Source organism: Xenopus laevis, chromosome 6L (assembly GCF_017654675.1).
Source record: "Xenopus laevis strain J_2021 chromosome 6L, Xenopus_laevis_v10.1, whole genome shotgun sequence".
NCBI classification, from domain to species: Eukaryota; Metazoa; Chordata; class Amphibia; order Anura; family Pipidae; genus Xenopus; species Xenopus laevis.
In genome coordinates this window covers 45948025-45969948 of record NC_054381.1, presented here as the reverse complement: position 1 = coordinate 45969948, position 21924 = coordinate 45948025, and the positions used below count along the sequence as shown (strand labels likewise).

The following is a 21924-nucleotide window of genomic DNA, read 5'->3' as shown; positions in this document are numbered from 1 at the left end:
CTGGATCCTCCCACAAAAAGATTCTTTGCAAGGAAATAAAGCTTGAGCCCTATGCTACTTGGCCAGATACATTAGAGGAGAAAACATATTCATCCTTTGTCTTCTTTAAGAACAACATAATAAGTGAGTTCTATGTGAGTCCCCTTATAGCACTCTGTGAAGCACTCTCCTCTTTACATTTCTGAGATTTAATAGTAGAGATGTAGGGTGCATAACCATTTGTGCTGAGCTGGTTCCCTAAAATTGTATATACAGCGTTGGAGCCATGTTAATAGGAGAGAGGCATATATACCAAAGAAGTGGATAATTACAGGAAAAAGCAGCAGTCAGAAAAAAAAACAAATAGCTAAATAATTGTGGTTGATTGCAGTAACCTCAGGTTCAGAATAATCAGCAGGCTGCTCGTATGCTGGGAATCCCAGGAAATAATGATGCCTAGAGGCCAGCAAGGAGCCCTATAAACAAGCTGTTATTGCCGCAGCTTTTCAGCTTTACTGAACCTTTAGGTCACACTGTACAAACATGGTTTACATCTAATTTTACCCAGCTGTCAGGCGTTTTTTTTATTACCTAAAAGGGAATCCAAAAGATCACCAGTAGCCTTTGTGAGGATAAACTGTTAACCAGTCCTAAAGTGTGCGGCGAACATGGTTCCGAAGGGTAACACCTAAACAAAAAATGAATTTGAATCCTAGGTAATGTGTACCTTTAATATTGTAATGTTCCATGTGAAACTCTCCACAGCCTTAAGCATCTTCCTTTCCTTTAATCCTTCTTTAGCCCCGATGGAGTTCAGGTTCTCATGGAATTCCATGGCTGGAAGATAGACAGAAAACATTAGGCAGTTCATATCATGTGGATTTCTTAAGAAGATACAACTCCTGTGAGTTTTCTTGTTACAGCTTTGACCTGCTCTAAATACCATTAGGCAATAGATACGATTCAACGAATTCTAGCTATGACAACCATAAAAGAACATTTACCGTTAAAGGGTTTTGAAAAGAAAAAACTATGTTACATTTTAATCACTTCCTAATAGGATAAAGATTCATATTGTAAATCATGTGTGAATCTTGGCGCCTTAAACCACATTTTTACATTCAAGGGGTTGCTCACGTTTAAATTAACTTTTAGTATGACGTAGAGAATAATATTCTGAGACAATGTGCAGTTGTTTTTCATTTTTACAGATTTGCGGGTTTTGAGTTATTTCGCTGTTTATTCAGCAGCTCTCTAGTTTTCAATTCCACCAATTTGGTTGCTAGGGCCCAAATTACCCTTACAACCATGTACTGATTGGAATAAAAGACTGGAATATGAATAGGAGAGGCCAGAATAGAAAGATGAATAATAAATGTGGCAATAACAATACACTTGTAGCCTTACAGAGCATTTGTGTTTTAGATGGGGTCAGTGACCCCCCCCAAGCTGGAAAGAGTTAACAGAGGAAGACAAATAATTAAAAAAATTTAAAAATGAGAAAATTAAGACCAACTCAAAAAGTTAACTTAAAGGTGTACCACCCCTTTAAGTGATTTTCTAGCATTTTCTTATACACAATATAATGTTAATTCCTGATGATGAAGTAGTCTTGCTGTTCCATAAGAGACACATGTTGTGAAGCCTTGGCTAAAGGCTAGAGTTAAACTGTGGTAAAGCCAGCAGTGCTCAATAATAATACTTTAATACTGCATCTTTGTATACCACAGAGAAAAGATATATCACTTGTATACCACTAATAAAAAATATATCAACATTCCTGGCAGTACTTTCTTACTGCAAAGGAATTTGCTCATTTGGATTTGAATTGAGATTTGGTTTAGTTCAGGATTCGCCAAAATTATTTCTGGCGGATTCAGTATTCGACTGAATCATAAAATTCTGTATTCAGCACATCCTTAAATCTCACATTGTGCTTTTTCTGTTTTTTCTGTATTTTGTATAGACTTGTATTCTAAAATCAGACTAGTGTTAGTCTGTAGACTTAATTAGTGAATAAGGATATTTTTTATTCTGAATCGATGACACTGATATCATGTTCAGATATATATTTACAATGAATATTGTGAATATTTGTCTTTAAGCCTTTTTCAGTCTCTCCTATTCCATATAATTCTCTTAAGGCCCAGCCTTGCTTTAGCAGCATTCAGAGCATTTTGCCAAATTAAATTGTGTTTATCTCATGCACAGAATTCTGCTTCTCTGCATATAAGTATTTTTACATCTGTCAGTGAAAAAAACAAACATGAATAGAAGAGCACCATATACCAATGACAGATAAATGTAGCTGTACAGGGTTATATAGACTGAACCTACCCAACACCATTACTGCAAACCCCATGCACAGTTATACATTTAAATAAGCAGGAAAGTTCTCTCACATTATAAGCCACTGCCTCACACATTATAGTCTAAAGTACATGCATGGAAGATAAACTCCAATTATCAGTTCAGTGTGTAGCCTAAATAAACTCAGATCCAAAAAATATATCATATACTTTATAAATATTCACAAATGTTACTTGGATCAATCCTTTTCCTATTCTCATTAGAAACCTTCCAATGTGAATCACCCAGCAATTTCATTTCTTGATAATTCTCCCATTAGAGAATGGTTTTTTTTCTCCCCATTTTATGTGAATTATGGAGTAGAAAATTCTCCCATTAGAGATTTTTTTCCCCCCCATTTTATGTAAATTATGGAGTAGAAAATTAGCTAACTCTTTTTTCCCAACATTGGACAAAATGCCCGTTTGGGCTGCACGATTAAACATTTACAGCTGCAGATCTCATATACAGCAAGCGCTGTCAAAGCTTTTAAAAGAAAAATATACATACACACATACAAAGCCACTCTTGTAATATGGTTAGTTTATTTTTGTGGGTTTGGTCAATGTTTTGCAGTTATAACTCTGAAGCTATCAGGACTTAGCCCCTAGGCCCCCAAAAAAGGGAGTATCAATAGGATTTTTCCCAACAACCCTTAGAGAGGAGCCAGACTTTCCCACAATTTTGGATATGTGCCAGATATCCTCGAATAGGCAGGACGCCAGTAAACTCAATGAGAAGGGAGCCAAGCATCTACAATGTTAGCCTGAATTATATCATATAATTTTAGTTTAAGGCTTCTAATTACTGTTACACTCATGATTAAAGCATTCAGTAATTTGATTTGAAGCCAACACTAAAAGTACTGAGATGGTTTCTGAATCGTTGTTTAAAGCCTTAACAGATGAATATTGCAGAATGGGACTTCTTTGTATGTTAAAAAGACCCACCTAGACATGTTGCTCCCAGTGGCCTCAAAGCAGGTGCTTATTTTTGAATTTCAGGCTTGGAGGCAAGGTTTGGTTGCATAAAAGTCTCCTGTAGGCTGCCAGTCCATATAAAGGCTACCAAACAGCCAATTACAGTACCTTTTGGCATCCCCATGGACTTTTTCATGCTTGTGTTGCTCTCCAAGTCTTTTTACATTTAAATATGGCTCATGAGTAAAAAAGGTTGGGGACCCCTGGGCTAAAGGCTCTGCTAGAATAAATACCATATGGAAGCACCAGTTAGGTTAGAGGGATGAGGACTAAAACACACACACACAGCACCACAAATGAAAGGTTTTAACTCTATCAAGGATGAGAAGAGACATGCAAATTACTCCTTTAAGTCCTCTTGGCCAACTATGCATCTAGAACTGGAACATGGCTTCTGATGGGTAAGACTTGGAAATTAACCAAATGGAAGAACCAGAGATGTTAGGTTGAGGGGACTAAAAGGAAGCCAACAAGTCGTTCCACTATGCAATAAATGGAGGAAATGCAGCAGGAGAGTGTGAGGGAAGGGAAGGAAAGAAAAAATGGATGGAAGAAGTTGATTCAGGAAAATAAAAGAATGGAGAGGTAGCACCTACAAGCTTTGCATATTAGGTATGAAAGGTTCATTATATGCTAAAGCTGGGTAAGGCATTTAGAGATCTAACCTACACTGCAGTAAAAAGGGCAGTTTTCTTGGAGAAATGTTACTTTCAGTAAACACTCTTTACAAGAACGTTTTCATGATGCCATGTTAAAATTTATGGTGTCATTTATCTCTGTAATTCTTATCACCCTTCAGCAGTCAGCTCAAAATCACAAGACAATATAATAGTATGGTTCCCAGAGGCAAATTTATCTCAGCTCTAATCACTTCCATCAATTTCCAGTTTACATTTAAAGAATAAACCACACCTACCAGTTAGGTATTAGATTCAAAGGGGAAAATAGCAGATAATAAATGGGAAGGCAGCACTGGAAAAGGTACATTTCTCCAAATGCATGTTTTCTCCAACAGGTTCCCTGTATTAGTATTACATAATAAATATATAAAAGGGATACTTTACAAAAGCAAGAAAATGTACTAAAATAGATGCAAAACTGGGCATGCTTGACGTTCTTCATAATGGTTCTTTGCATTCTGGTGATGAGAAGGCTGGTCCAATACCCGCAGTAGGGGGCCGACCTCAGTACACCATTTGCGGGTTGCGAGCAGGGGGGTTGAGCTCTTCTGCCTACAACTTTACACTGTCTGCTTCCAATTTTATAGGTGCTCGCCTGGCCCACCCCTTTTGTTACATCATCGAGGGTGGGTCAGCATGACTCTATAAAACGAGGAAAGGAGGTGGTTGCGGGTCAAGCATTTCTTGACCCACAAAACACTATTGTACCCATACATGCATCTTTGCAATTTGCAGCAAGTGTGCCCCCTGCTGCTCTGATGGATTGGTTTAAGGCACTAATGCAAATGAAGCCGGGAGTACCATTTAGCCTGGAATAACTACTTCTGTGATATATACTGCCATTTGTTTTGACTGATAGGAGCAGGGTCGGACTGGGCCCAATCCCTGGATAATCTTCCTGCTGTCCTGCCACAACCTGCCTTCTGGGCCACGCCCAAAAATAAAAAAGTGTGTGTACGTCAAAACAACGCATGCGTTTGATGGGGGGTCCGGAGGGGGCCCTGGGACAGCAGCACTAGTGGGCCCTGGGCCCCCCAGCCCGACCCTGAATAGGAGGTTATGTGGTGCTATATCCCCATCTGACACATTAATATGCCACTGGTTAGTGAACAGTGTGGGTGGAGAAAAACTCGACCCGTACCTGACCCAAATCCGCCTGCAACCAACTCGAAACCGCATCCTTCCCAAAACACCAATGATGTCAAAAGGGGCGGGGAGAGTGTGCGCCGATAAAACTGGGATCAGGAAGCCAGCAGTTTAAGGCTGTGGGCAGAGAGAGCAGGCAGAAAAGCTCAACCCAAACCCATTCCCGACCCAGAAATGGCGTGCTGAGGTCGGCCTGAAACCCCAGATTTGCGGGTAAACCCGAGGGTCCTGCAGGTATTGGGCTATGCCGCACATCACTACCACTGATGTAAGGCAGAGAGTTATCAGCTCTATGTTTTGGACAGCCCCCTTACAAATGATATATGTGACAATTATCAGGATAATTTACCTAATATATCAATGTACATATCAGCGTCTTTCCCATTAGTAAGGGTAATGGTCACTGTAATAACACAATAACAAAAACAGACAAGACAAGTAAACTGCCTTTAGTTTCCCCATGTGCAGAATGCTGATGTGATCTATTAAAAGCCAATCCATTGGTCACACTGTTTCTGGCTGACCATTGTTATGGCAATATCTTCAGTATGGATGTGTGTTGTATACCTTTGCTTTTTAGAAGACAGGAACCTGCCTGTTTATACATGCATAACAGCTGCTCATATTTATTTCCCTTACTTTGGAGTCTAACTCCCCAGCACTCATTGCTCTACATGCCTTTCTTGTAGTTTGATTTGTTGTCATGTGTACAGTATTTATCCAAACTATCAGTACCAGAGATCCCTGAAGCACTTGTACAGAGAACTGAACATAATTGTTTCAATCAAGATAACTCGCAAGACTAGAACAGAACAAAACCTCACTCTGAATTAAAATCCTGTAACCCTTTGCTGGAATGAAACAGTCTTTAGATAAGCCATGTCAGGATTACAGCATTCCAGCTATTGCAATTGTCAGCTCCCAGAATCCTCAGTAACATAACAAGCCAATATATTCTTGCTACTGATATTAAAATACAAAATGCACTCTTTTACAGTGGGCGATTAATGAATCTGTTTCACAATTAATGGGTCGATTATAAAGCTAGTGTGCGGATGCAATTTCTTGTGATTTTTACCAACACTCCTTTTGTGCAGTTTTGGACACGACTTTTCATGCTTTACACCCATAGCTGCGGGCGTATTTCCTTAAAGGAATACTGTCATAGGAAAACATTTTTTTTCAAAACGCATCAGTTAATAATGCTGCTCCAGCAGAATTCTGCACTGAAATCCATTTTTCAAAAGAGCAAACAGATTTTGTTATATTCAATTTTGAAATCTGACATGGGGCTAGACATATTGTCAATTTCCCAGTTGCCTCCAGTCATGTGACTTGTGCTCTTATAAACTTCAATCACTCTTTACTGCTATGCTGCAAGTTAGAGTGATATCACCCCCCCCCCAGCATCCTAACAACAGAACAATGGGAAGGTTACCAGATAGCAGCTCCTTAACACAAGATAACAGCTCCCTGGAAGAACTTAGAACAGCACTTAATAGTAAAAGCCAAGTCCCACTGAGACTGATTCAGTTACATTGACTAGGAGAAATAACAGCCTGCCAGAAAGTAATTCCATCCTAAAGTGCAGGCAGAAGTCACATGACTGGGGCAACTGGGAAACTGACAAAATGTCTAGCCCCATGTCAAATTTCAAAATTGAAAATAGAAAAATCTGTTTGCTGTTTTGAGAAATGGATTTCAATGCAAAATTCTGAAGGAGCAGCACTATTAACTGATGTGTTTTGGAAAAAAATGTTTTTCCATGACAGTATCCCTTTAAAGTATTTAGGGGCTGATTTACTAGGGTACCCTAAGGTACCCACAGCAACATATCTGATCTTCATTTACATTTTCTAACTTGTAGTTGACTGATGAAAGCTACAGGAAATTCTGATAGGTTGGTGTTGGTTATTGCACTGGTGCAATTTAACTATGATAGTCCCCATTCCCATCATCCTAGCACTGCTGCAACTTGGGTGATCAATCTGGAGTGGCAAACTGCATGGTGGTGCTTGCAGCAGGAAAACATTTGGCTAATAGTAGACAAACAATTAATATCTCGCAGAAGAATAATAAAATTAATTTATAAAACATCCACTGCTATCTAGGTGCATGCTTACAGCTAGGGCAGTATTCCAGAAGTCTGGAATCACAATGCATAATTTCACTTACCAGTCTTTTGGCACTGTACTATCTTCTCATAGATGCCATCGGCATTCTCAATTAGACTCTTGCTGCTCTGGATAATCTGTGGATTAAGTTTTAAACAAAAGTCAAAACAAAGCTTCCCTGCGGTTTGCACAGAAATTATGAATAGAGATTTATTAAGACTGAAGAAATTGGTCATCAATTACATATTCTCAGTATCTTTAATATGGTTTTATAGTATTTCTAATATATTAGATGTCTAGCCTGGAAAATATTGAAGGGATGGAGTCCATTTCATAAGGCTGTAGGAACTATATGTCATGAAAAGATACAGTGTATGTGTCATACTATCCCACCTCAAGATCTGGAGAAGCACCAAGCAAGGTTGGGTTACACAAATAAATATTCCAGACTAAGTTATGGAACACCATTAAATCAATGGGCGAATATGAAATTTCATCCTTTAAAGTGGACCTGTCACCCAGACACAAAAAAGCTGTATAATAAAAGTTCTTTTCAAATTAAACATGAAATCCAATTTCTATTTTTTATTAAAGCATTCATAACTGTTGTAAGATCATTCAAACATCTCGGCTGTCAATCAAATATTGTCTGCCCCTCCTCTATGCCCTGGGCATAGAGGCGGGGCAGACAATTACTTTCACTTTCCATTCAGCACTTCCTACATGTCACTGATCTCCCCACATTCCCCCATTCACTTCACTGTTTAATTGTGTAGCCAGTACATGGGGATGGACTTTAGGTCCCCCATTCTGGTGCACAAACAAGATTCTGAGATGATGCAATGCTTGTCTTAATAACAGTGTCCACAAAATGGCTCCTGTCTGCTTGCTGTTATTATGAATTCCCAGACTGGAAGAAACACAATTCAAATAGTTTATATAGTATAATTAAAGTTCATTTTGCTTGACTGATGTGATAAAATAGGATTATGAATATTTTTTTTGGGTGACGGGTCCCCTTTAATAATCTTGCCTTTCAAAATCCCATAGAAATGGGTGGAGAGTGGCAGAATTTCACTCTAGCGGACTGTGGTGATCTCGAACTGCACTTTTTGATAAATGTGCCCCATTCACTGCTGAAAAAGGAGAAACCTTTCTATTGGGCAACTATAACCCAGATACAACACACGGCTAAGCTTTATAGAAGAGCATGCACTCATGAATGCTTATACCTGGTTTCCCTATTATTAGAGGGATCTATATGCAATGGTTGGCACAGGGAGTTTGTCGCCAAGACAAATGGCTATGTCCCTTATTTGTCTTTAGAACTGCAAGTATAAAAGAAGTTTACAATATCCCTTATTTTCATTTATGTTGGGTATTGATTGAAGAAATGTTTATAGCCAAAGGATCATCTAAGGTTGAGAAGCTATTTTATTTATTTTTAAAGCTTCAATGATTGTGTTCCTTGGCAATAAAGTTTCATGTTCAATTCCTTCCATGCTAAATGAATATGATTTACTATAAAGACAATTCTTTTTATTTCTTTGCCAGGGATTTCTATTATATTTACTCAACTCCCAAAGTGAAATACCTTGAGATCTGAGCAAACAGAAAGTGAACATGATGTGACTACTAAAGTCTATACCTATAAAAACTGCACATGAACAATGGCGTGGGCAGTCTCCATGGAGATCGCTTGCTCCCAGAAAATAACTGCTATTTAGTAATGCTGCAGAGATATTAAATAAATGAAATGTCCAAAAACTCCCCACTTTCATCACTGTTATTACAACTATTACTTAAAGAGGTTTTTCACCTTCCAAACACTTTTTGCAGTTCAATTGTTTTCAGACTGTTCCCCAGAAATAAAGACTTTTTTCAATTACTTTCCATTTTTTACAGTTTTTCCAAAATCTTTAAGTTTAAAGTTGAATGTTCCTGTCTCTGATGTTTAAGTCTGGCGGCTCTGACTCTGAACTGTTACAATTTTGCAACATTTAGTTGATACATTTCTCAGCAGCATCTCTGGAGTATTAACAACTATTGTATCAATTCTAACAGCTGCCTTTAATGAAAACCAGTGATTCTGCTTAGCAGGGACAAAGATAAAAAATATATCAAATAAATGTATCAATTTAGAACAGTTAAAGGGTCGGCGACCTCCCCCTCCCAGAGCTCCTTTAGAAGGTGAAAAATTATAAAAAAATAGAAAGTAAATGGAAAAAGTCTTAATTTTGGTCAACTATCTGAAACTAACTGAACTGAAAAAAGTGTTGGAAAGTGAACAACCCCTTTTGAGTCTTTGGGCTCACACAGTAGATTAAAAAGGCTAATGTCATACCTGGTGTGTATGTATTTTCTGCCCAAATATGCATTTTTCTGATAATGGGGAGCTCCTAATAAAAGTTACAGGACCCTACCACAGAACAATTTTAGGCCAGAAAAGTTTAGAGAATGCTCTGTTTCACAAACATATATTGAAATGTCTCCCTCTCCCACTGGCCAACTACACGTAGGTCCCCAAGTGCTCACATGGTGGTTAGTTACACCCATGGCTGCTGCTGTATTAATGGAGTGTACACACTGATTAAAGTGGCTGTGTGTATGGGCAGATGCACTGGGCATGCATAGTTCCAGTTCTTCTGGCATCATGGCTTCTTAAAGTCTGTCTGGCACACAGTCTTGGCACTTTGCTTCATCTATTTGCAGTAACCTTCAGCTATAACTATCCCTCATGCACCTGCCACAGCACCTGACTGAAGCTCAAGGGCATGCATTAATGTCACCGTGTTCCAACCCAAAGCTAATCATTCACTTCAGTATTACGAGATTAATTAGCAATAGAAATGGTAAATAGATATATACATACATATATACATAATATACATATTATACACTATTAATATCCATACTTAGTTCCTTAAGAAAGCCAGACGATTATAATATTGGACTAAATTCACACTTAAGTATTTTGATAATCAGATGGAATAGTTGGACATTGAGTACACAAGGGAATCTTTTCTGATCACATGATAAATGTATTCTTTAACTCATTTGCATTGAAGGAGTGGTTCACATTTAATTTAACTTTTAGTATGTTATGTAATGGCTAAGCCTAAGCAACTTTTCAATTGGCCTTCATTTTTCTTTTTTTTATAGTTTTTTGAAGTATTTGCCTTTTTCTTTTGGCCCTTTCCAGTTTTCAAAGGGGGATCGCTGACCCCATCGAAGAAACACATGTTCTGTAAGGCTACAAATGCATTGTTAGTACTACTTTTTTTTTATTACTCATCTTTCTATTCAGGCCTCTCATATTCATACTCCAGTCTCTTATTCAAATCAATGCATGGTTGCTAGGGTAATTTGGACATAGATTGATGACATTGCAAACTGGAGAGCTGCTAAATAAAAAGCTAAATAACTCAAAAACCACAAATAACAAAAATTTAAAACCAATTGCAAATTTTCTTAGAATATAACTCTCTACATCATACTTAAAGATAATTTAAAGCAAGCAACCCCTTTAATCTCTTCCACATGTTGCTCCTCTCTAGTACCTGCTCTCTGCTGTGCAATCAGAGAAGGCCTGGGCTTATCAGTTTAATCAGGGTACAGTATTGCCATTTATTTTATAATGGAAACACAAGGGGGTTATTTTCGTAGATGATGGGAACCAAAGCCAGAACCTAATTATTCTAAAATGTCCCCAACAAACTCCCAGAGGAAATATCAGCTAGTTTGTTTGGCAGCCACAAGGATATGGCAGAAATACTGTTAGTGACACAAGCTCTTCTATCCACTAAATAATAATTATAATTTTTCAAGATGACTTTGGCAAAGGGAAACCTGTTTTACAGAGTAATTAATCAAGCCTTTTGGACAAAAACCATACAACAAATGCAGAAAACAGAAAGCATGGACCAATTTCAGCAACATACTTTTCTTTTTATTGTGTTAATAACAGACTGTTTTGGAAGACAGTGTACGACCAGTGTTGGTTAACTTAACCATTCCTCTGCCTCTTAGCATATGATTCTTATTATTACAGCTGACCATACACAGGGTGAGATGGTGGATTCATTTGATTGTTTTCAGCTGAATGACATTGCCACGTGCAGGACCATTGGTCAAGCATATTGAGTAAATTGCCATCACATACTAAGAAGCGACTAAAGACATTTCTTCTGGCTGACTCCATCAGCAGGTGTAATTGCCAAACACAGGTTGTGAACAGGACACCCAGTCCCTCCCCGACTCCCCAAATAAGCATGGTGAACTGGCTCTGTCTCATGTTGGATTGGGGCAAAGCAGTTGCCCATGATTAAGTGCCCTTGTGGGTATGAAACGCGTAGGACGGATGGAGATGCAAGTATAGATTTTTTGTGAAATAAAAAAATATTTTCTAAATACATTTTCTGGTCCTTTGGATCCTTTTGTGTCCCAGACAGCCCCGTTCTTTCTTCAAATTTTCTGCAATGCAGTTTGACCAACACATCACTAAAACTGTAAACTGTTCTTCTACGTTGATGCTTTCCAGTTAAAAACTCACAACAGCTGGAGAGGCCTCAGGACTTTCTTACAGACAAATTCCTGTGATACAAGAATTTTATATACTATGGCCCCTTAAAATTTAAGGGGTCAATTACAAAATCCCTAAACACAAGCTTTAGGGTACTAAGGGGCAGACCTTCTACCTCACAGCAGATTGAAAACTCTGGTGGGCACAAGGCAGTCCGGTCCTTACTGCTTGCCATAGGGCAGACCTCCTAAACACACTGTGCCCACTGGTGCTCCCTAACTTTTGTGTCTAAATACCAGCAACACTGTATTCCAGCAACACTGTATTCCAGCAACACTGTATTCCAGCAACACTGTATTCCAGCAACACTGTATGCATGGGAACAGCATAAGTCTTTGTACATGTCCCCAGGGAGCAAAATTTGGGACAGAGTGTCAATGTGCAAAAAACATGGAGGTTTGTTAAAATAACAAAGATACAAAATATATCAAAATCATTCAAGGTAACTTTTTCTCATTCTCCTTCTTCTACCTGTTGACTGTCAAAACTTTTTTGCATTTTGAGCTCAATTAACACAGTTTCTGGCTCACAGAGCCTGTGGCTTATCTAGCCAGGCACATTTCCATTACACCTGCTGCTTCATGCTACACAGCTAATCTATTTCCCCAGAAAGATCCCTCTGTGGCTGATTATAGCTGCCTAACATCAATGGAATGGCCCAGAGGAAGCATTCAGTAGCAGGAAAAAGCAATGTTCTGTACCACAGTGACATTTCGACAGAGCATTCCTGACTTTCTAATAGAGTCTGTCTCAGGTGAGTTTGAGAACAGCAGCTAGTTTAGAATGAATGCCAAAAATACATAGGAGTTTATAAAATGACATATCTTTACAAAACAGAGAGTACAGGGAGTCCTCGAGTTACATACAGCTCATACTGACATACAAAAGCTATTACAGTAATGTACTGTGGTTTGCTTGGCCTTTATAAGCATTTAGCTTTAATAAACCACCTGTCCGAATCCCCTCTGGTGTGTGTTGTCTACTGCAAAGCACATAAATGTAAAATTAAATACTATGTTAAGACAAACATATGTCTTGTTTAATTTAATAAGTAAATGTACAGGTTTCAACTTACATACAAATTAAACTTACAGACCCTATCTTGTAACTAATCCATACACCTGTAAAACCCCCGAAAAATAAATACCTTCTTCAAGGGATGGTTTACCTTTAAGTTAACCTTTAGTATTTTAGAGAATGGCCACTTAGTAACATTGAGTGGGTTATTTATCAAAGGTCAAGTTTGTGAGGTTTACCTTAAATAAATTCATAACTGGAATGTTTGCTAATTCATGAAAAAAATGCAATGCAACTGGGGAAAAAACTCTAATACCTATACATTTTAGGGTTTTATAGGCATAAAAACATCAAATACCTTGAATTTATTGAGTGAAAACCAGTGTACAAAACTCAAAAATCATGAAGACAAAAAACATCTTTAAATGGTTAAAGGTACCTCTGCCATTGACTTCTATATGACCTCATCAGATTTTAGCTGGAGTGTTTTCAGATTCGGCTTTTAGCAGCTTATTAGCCTTCTTCTTCTTACTCTATCCAGCTTTCAAATGGGGGTCATTGACCCCATCTAAAAGACCAATGCTTTGCAAGTCTACACATTTATTGCTACTTTTAATTAGTCCTCTTTCTATTCAGGGCCTCTTCTATTCATATTCCAGCCTCTTATTCAATTCAGTGGTGGCTGCAAGGGTCATTTGGACCCTAGCAACCAAACCACTGCTGAAATTGCAAACTGGAGAGCTGCTGAAGAAAAATCGAAATAATTCAAAAACTGCAAATAATAAACGTTTATTTAAAAGTGGTCATAAAATGATTCAATAAACCTTTGCATGAAACTAAATACAACAACTATCCGCTAATCTGCGTGTACCATATTGACTATATTCTCCCAGGCTGCACTGCCTTGTTACATAGCAATGCTGTAATGGTTAGCTATCTGCCAGCACTTTCACCAAAAACACATTCATCTTTTGTCTACTTCCATGCTGCAACACTCTCATTACTTGGGATTATTTCCAAATTACTTCTTTGGTAAGGAGGGTTTCTATTACCAATGCCATTGTCCCATTTAGCAGTCTACTCACAACCTGCCACCATCTATTTTAGCATCCAGCTGTAGAGCTATTCTCCATTTATGAAATCCCATTCTTTGCAGCTCTCAAGAGCAGTGCCCTGTTGCTAACTCTAATCACACAAGACTGTCTGAGGCACTGGACATTTTTCAGTTTATTTTGGTCTCTGTTGTTAGATTGAGAATGACATTCTTACCTTCAGTCCTGGCCTTGCTAACTATTCCACTTGTTTCAAGACTTACCTGTTCCTTTCATTATAATGTTAGTTGATAATTGTCCTGCTACTTTCCCTTAAGCACATTGAAGTCGACAAGAATTTCAAAGGCCTCTTGACAGTTTACACACTTTAAACACTTAAATCTCACTTAGATCATGGTAAATTGTATTCTTCTTGATTGTTTTGCAAGTAGAACTATTTCTAACACATCGTCTGGTTTGTAACCTTGCAAAATTGTATTTATTCTGGATGCTGCTGTGTTTTAGTAAAGTGCTAAGTGCCATTTGAATACTATTACATTTAACTGATAAGATGCATTAATATAATAAATTATATTGCTTATATGCTATTAGGGTATAGTGTGGGCCACAAATATTTATCGTGATGACATGTCTAGCAATACTGTAAGAGGCTCAGGGGGTTATTTATTAAAGGTTACGTTTTAGAGGTTTGTAAGGTTTTTTTATACCTCAAATGAACTCACAACTTGAATGTTTTATTTATGAAAAAAACCTCAAATCAGTGAATTTGGGGTGAAAAATGCAAAATCTAGTATTAATCGAGTTTTAGGCAAAAAAATAACCTAAAATCAATGAAATCAATCAAGTTTTTCGAGTGAAACCCACTGAAAAAAAACCTGAACATCAAGAAGGCTACAAACATCTTCAAATGGTTGAATGGATCTCTGCCATTGACTTCTACATGACCTTGACAGATTTCAGCTGGAGTATTTTAGGATTAGAGATATTTCAAGCTTCGGGTATACTATACTGTATCTAGAAAAATTTTTTGACTTAAATATACCATTGAAAGGAAATGCTCTGTAAGGCTAAAAAATGTTTGTTATTGCTACTTATTACTTACTTATATTTCTCTTCAGACCCTCTCCTATTCATATTCCAGTCTCATACTTAACTCACTACATGGTTGCTAAGGTGATGTGAACCCTAGCAACCAGTTTGCTGAAATTGCAAACTGTTGAATAAAAAGCTGAATAAAACTCAAAACCCAACTAATAAATGTATATATGAAAACCAAATAAAATTGTCTCAGAAATTAGAATATCACTCTCTCTATGTCATACTAAAAGTTATCTTAAAAGGTGAAACCCCCCTTTAAAGCTTTGATTAAATCTTTCTCACAACAACACAGGAAAGTGTCTGTTTAGACGGATCGTGCTATCTGCATTTGATCCAAAAAATGAGCAGCACGATTTTTCTTGCAAGTTATGCAACATGATATCAGTAAAAAGTAACAGAATAACAGAGTGACTATTATGCAAAATGTAAACATGAAAAAAAACCTGTCTTTATGCTATGGTAACCATTACCCTGGTAACTTCAGATATTAGAGAAATAAAAAACTGAACAGGAAAAACACAGTCGCAGCTGGCTGGTTTGGTAGCTGCAGATTGATGCTAAGGGGCTTTCTGAAAGCTAAATGACCTGATCTCACTGGAAATGGCAGAGAATTGCAATCTTCCACAACTGAAGTTGTACATTATGTTTTGGGCTTCTATAAATGCCCAACCACAGTCCTTTAGCAGTAAAGATCTGTGTCTCCAAAGATGCCCCAGTAGCTCCCCATCTTCTTTTCTGCTGATTCACTGCACATGCTCTGTGCTGCTGTCACTTACTGAGTTTAGGCACCGATTAAAAATATATGGACTATAAGGAGCAGATTTGTTAAGGTTCAAGTTGTGTTTTCCATGAAAAAATTTGAGTTTTCAAGGTTATTTTTGAGTCAAAAAAAAAAAAACTAGAGTTTTTGAGATGTACTGTATTATACCCCAAAATAGCTTGAATCCGATAAAACACCATTAAATTAGAAACCATTCGAGTTGTGAGTTCATTTAAGTTCATTCGAGGTCTAAAAAAAACTCACATAACTCTAAAATTAGAACTTTTTTTTTATTATTAGTTTTCTAAGCATGTTATAAATTGTTGGACGACACACGTCTCCAATTAATGATATATAATAGTTATTGTTGTTAAAGAAACATGCATTCAGTATAGGATATGAGAAATTAGGAAAAGGAGAAAATCTAAACATAAACAAAATTAACATAACAATACATTTCCATTGCTTTGTATAGCTATATATCAAATTTTCGAGATCAGTTTCAAATCTAGAATCTTGAATATAAAATTTGAACTTTAATAAATAACCCTCCTAAATGTCAAAATATAAGGCTAATTAGTAAATAACAGATTTATCAGTACACGGCAGCTTTAAAACCATTGCAGCTGGATCATAATTTAGGCAAACTTTTTAAAGCCAGTTACTACTATAGAGATATGGAATCTCTAGGCTTGTGCAATAAATTCAGTATGCAAAATATGGGATTTTTAACCATATTCATTTTTAGTTCTCATTTAAACTAATTTTTAATGTAGAATTACTTCATATGATATGATATGAAGGGATTGCAGTCCTTTTGCTCTACTGTTCAAAAAAAACATAAAAACTTATTGGGGATCTAGATCCAACAAAATAATGAACTAACAAGAATTCAGTGCTCCTCATAGCAGAGCGCCATTGCAATTTACATTCAATTTCCATTGCTTTAGTGGTTTTTCACAATTTTAGAAGCATATTAAAAAGTGAGATTACATAATGAAGTTTGTTTGGATACGCAGGTGACAGTTTGGATTATTCTGTTACACTTGGTAACTAAATCTACAACATGTGTAGGAGAAAGTTAAACTGCCTGATAAACAGCATTTTTTATTTGTACATCATTCCTTTACGCTAGATATACTGGAACCTTAACGCAAGCTTTATCCATGAAATACAAGCCACCAGCATTAAACAGTTGTATAAAGTCAAGTTCCACCCAACGGTTTTGTTCTCACTGGTGCCTTTTCCTAAACAGCAGAAAGGGTCAATTACACTTCATTACAAATTGACTGTGTCTGTCTAGGCCCAACCTCAGTCAATATATAATGAGGTTATTATTGATCTCTGCCTTGTTAGAAGATTATATTATCAGTGCTCCGCCAGGCTTGACATTAAAAGTGCCTTTTTTTTATCAAGAGTTGAAAATGCTGCCAAACATTAGAGCTCTTTAATAAATACATTGTGTTTCATCTAACCTCCTACTGACTGCATTACTAGAATCCAAGCAAAATAAATACGTTAAAAGTATTTTATCAGCATCTCATCAGTAAGCAATGAGGCCAATGTGCCTTTCATTTTAGTTTCACGCTCGCTTGTTAGAGTTTTCAACTTTTAATTTATCACAATGCACCATCAGAAGTCAGAGAAGATGCCACGGATTCTTTGAAATGGAGCCAACAGGCTTTCCTTGCATTTGTTTTTAATTAGGCTTCGGTTCTTCTGTGCTGTTTGGGAAGCAATACAAGATTTCGGATTGAAGCTTGACCCTGTAGCTTACAGCTGCTTCTCCTTCTATTGGATAGGGCTTCTTATTAGCTATGTAAGGATGTCAGCTGCCCCCAAAATGTCACTCTGGATGTAGAAATAGGAGCATCTGTCTTTCTAGATACCACTAGAAGCTTGCAAGCTTTCACATATTCTGAAAATATATGTTTATTTATAACATGCTTCTCTAGGTTATACATACAAACCATAACTAATATAGACTAATATAGACATACATGCTATTTTGAAAGGAAAGCCTACACAGACAGCTTTAAATATGAACAGACATTCATAAATGTGTATATATATATATATATATATATATATATATATATATATATATATATATATATATATATATATATATATATATATATACATACTAATATAAACCAGCATTGGAAAAGAGTGTACAGTTTATTTTTGTCAATCTTGTAAATAGTGTAAGCGACATCTAGCTGCCTGCTAACCACTTGTCTTTATGATTGTAGGGTGCCCACAAATCATTACAGCCAGACATCATTGAGTGGTGTAAAGGGGCATTATTGCAGAAATACTGATATTGTTCATTAATGACCATTAATTGTAAAGCTCTGAGGCTTAAAATAAGTCAATGGAAGGGGCAGAAAGAATAATCAGCACACAGCAAAACAACAAGAACATTTTTAGCGTATACAGATATGGGACCTGTTATCCAGAATGCTCAGGACCTAGGGTTTTCAGGATAAAGGGATTTTTCCATAATTTGAATCTCCATATGTAAAGTCTACTAAAAAAATCATGTATACATTAAATAAACCCAGGTTATTTTGCCTACAATATGGATCCATTAGCTGGGATCAAGTACAAAGCACTGTGTCATTACTACAGAGAAAAAGGCAATAAAAAATGTAATTATGTGATAATATTGGAATCTATAGGAGATGGCCTTCCCATAACTCAGAGCTCTCTTGAGAACAGGTTTATTGATAACGGATCCTAGACCTGTATTGAAATAACTGAATTAATTGGTAAAATATTAGATTCTTCATATTGTCCTCATGGGTTTAAAGGAAGACCTTGTATCACTAGCTCTCACCCATTCACCACTTTTGTTATGCACAGCATGCCCACGGGAAAGGAGTACTCTACTCAATGTATTATACCAGACAGTGTATTAGATACTAAAGTTGTAGAGCAGTAGTATTAATAATTATCTCATACATCTATACTTCTAGAAGGAGAAAAGCAGGTCAAACAAAAAGGTCATCTATTTCCAATAGAACTGTCTGGGGCCCTAATGATCAGGTCAAATGAAATGCAATTTGATGCCACCATAGTGGATCAGCAAAAATAGAAAAGCAGAAAGAATAAAATTAGCCTGCGCCATGAAATAGAATGTTATTGGAAAGTGGACCAAAAAAGTACATATAATATGGATTCTGTTCGGCAGCAAAGCACCATAAAAGTAGGCTGACACAGTTACGCCACAACAGAACCTCTCAGCAAATGAGAAGCCAGCTAGCCAGCAGTCAGTTTGTCGTTTCAAGTTCTACAGAAAACTCATCACATCTGGAGGTTTATTAGATTTTCCAGTCCATCACTGAAAACAGAAGACTCCTTTCTGGAAGAAGATGAATGGGATGCAGGGAGAAAATTCAAAGACAAGGAGTAATGGTCCCAGGAATCACAAAACAATGATTAATGCTGTTGAATAGTTATGACTGAACAAAACATTATAGAGGGGATTATAGCTCAGGGTATCAGTCGATTGTATTGTTCTTCTGTAACAGCACTGCGTGCAATAGTAGTGCTGTACAAGTGTAGAATGCCTTATCTGAAAACCCATTTTCCAGAAAGCTCTGAATAATGGGAAGCTGGCCTCCTACAGAATCCATTTCAAGCAAATAATTTACATTTAAAAAAATGATTTCCTTTTTCTCTGTAGTAATAAAACAGTACCTTGTACTTGATGGCAACTAAACTGCACAAACATATATTGTTGGCAAAAGAATCCTATTGGGTTTATACAATTACTTAGAGAAGTGAGGAGAGCATACCAACCCTATTGGGGTTATTTCATGTTTAAATGATTGTAAGCAGACATAAGGTATCCAAATTATGGAAATCCCCAGGTCTCGAGCATTCTGGATAATAAATCCTAAATAACCATGGCATGCCAATGAATGGCTCGGCTGCCTACTACATCAGTTCCACACATTTATCAAGGAAATTCTGTTCTCTTTCCTGGACCTCACATCTATCCTTCCGTCACCTGCCTGTCTTCTTCTGTCTGTGTTCAGTCAACCCCCATAAAATGTTTCCACTGACCCAGTCGGACAAAATTTTAATGGTTTGCCTGAAGATGTTCCTTTCAATTTGTCCCTAAATTAATCCATTGATTTATATTCAGCTTTGCTTGCTGATTTGCCCAATGATACTTGTGCTGAATTGCAGGAAGATGTTTATGCTGCTTTAAACAAAGACACTTGGATGATTTGCCTTAAGTGCCCTTTTATGAAACTCTCTGCCTGGATGATTATTTCTTTTATTTTATACATTAAGGGGCCGATTCACTAACTTCGAGTGAAGGATTCGAAGGTAAAAAACTTCGAATTTCGAAGTTTTTTTTGGGCTACTTAGACCTTCGACTACGAATCGAAGGATTCGAAGTAAAAATCGTTTGACTATTCGTCTATTCCATAGTCGAGGTACTGTCTCTTTAAAAAAAACTTCAACCCCCTAGTTCGCCATCTAAAAGTTACCGAAGTCAATGTTAGCCTATGGGGAAGGTCCCCATAGGCTTGGCTAACTTTTTTTGATCGAAGGATATTCCTTCAATCATTGGATTAAAATCCTTCGAATCGTTTGATTCTAAGGATTTTATCGTTCGATCGAAGGAATTATCCTTCGATCGTTCGATCGAAATATCTGCGCTAAATCCTTTGACTTCGATATTCGAAGTCGAAGGATTTTAATTCCTAGTCGAATATCGAGGGTTAATTAACCCTCGATATTCGACCCTTAGTGAATCGGCCCCTAACACTTTGTTACGCTTTGCTTAGGCAATTGTGGTTTCCACTCAATACAAAATGTTTGGCTGTTAACATTTTATCAATTTATTTTCCGCCCTGGAATGACTTATTCTGGTATGGAAAATACTAGTTTGCATATTTTTCTCCGTAACCATCTTGTATCAAGGAACAGAGCTTTGGATTGGTGTGAGTGCTAAACCTGAGTTCTGAGCACTACCACTCCACTCAACAGAATGATATTCAACTGCTCAATGTCATGGAACACATTTTGGCACACTGGCATATCTTCTTTGATAAGTGTGTCACTTTGCTAAAAAAATAAATGGGAAATAATAAAAGTAAATAAATTAAACTTCAGTTCAGGGGGCTCAGCTTGAAGGCTAATTTTTCCTTGAGATACACATGAAAGCACAATTTGATTAACAATTAGGCTGAGATTTGGGGTGCATAATGTATTTACTGTCCTAGATATTGTTGAAACTATGACTGAATGACTGATACACCAATATTTTGTTATATCTGTACTCATTTCATGACCGTGGCTTGAACTGAAAAAGTTTTGACAACCACTGCCCTAAGGGTAATAAGAGACTGCTGTTCCTTCTTAAGAGCACCTGTTGGGTGAAAATATCCGCACTCTAGTTGGAGGTAACAGTAGATTTTTTTTTTAAATTGCCCCCCATCAGTGCTCGGACACTCGCACCGGGAGGGAGCTCCCGGTGTGTGCGGCCATGTTGTGCACAGCATATGCGCATAATGAGTTTCTGACGTAACGCGCATTCGCATAATGAGCAAGTTGTGGCATTCACTCACTATGTGCATGCATGTGCCCCAACATATCCGCTCAAACCGGGAGCTTCCTCCTGGTGTGGGTGTCCTAGCGCTGGCAGGGGGCAATTTTTAAAAAAACTACTTTAACCCCCAACTGGAGTGTGGGCTCTATTAGCCTGCACCTTTGGTTGAGGAAAATATTTTCGCCCAACATGTGCTCTTTAAGGATGATAGATGAAAAGTTATTGCTAGGAATGGTGAAAAATACTCAAAGTGATCCAAAAGTAAGCGAAGGGGAAGGCATTTTCAGGAGATTTGTCATCCACAGTAGCACAGATTTACTACAGTGACAAATCTTCCTGTGTACCAGTATCCTAAAGGTTACTAAAAACATATAAACATTAAAGGAGCCCAACAATATTATTTTGCCACCATGATTTATGTTTGTAAATCAGTCCTTATAATCTTGCTAGGGTTATGGACATTATAGATGTTACTGTGGCTTGGTTAAAGAAGAGAGAAAATATTTCAAATAAAATGTTAACATCACAAGCAGTCTGCACTCTTATTGAAGCATATTAAAAAAAATAATGTTAAGACTTCACCATATATGTTATG

General features: G+C 37.3%; 1 protein-coding gene across 1 annotated transcript in view; it reads right to left on the bottom strand.

Annotated features, from left to right (window-relative positions):
- The window catches only part of LOC108718917 (inactive phospholipase C-like protein 2), a 150872-nt gene that overhangs the window by 11225 nt on the left and 117723 nt on the right, over window positions 1–21924 (bottom strand). Inside the window, exons 5-6 of the mRNA XM_018267435.2 lie at window positions 7310–7385; window positions 707–816 (exon numbers count right to left, since the gene is read on the bottom strand). Of these exons, the coding sequence (XP_018122924.1) occupies window positions 707–816; window positions 7310–7385 (186 nt within the window). The remainder of the gene's footprint in view (window positions 1–706; window positions 817–7309; window positions 7386–21924) is intronic.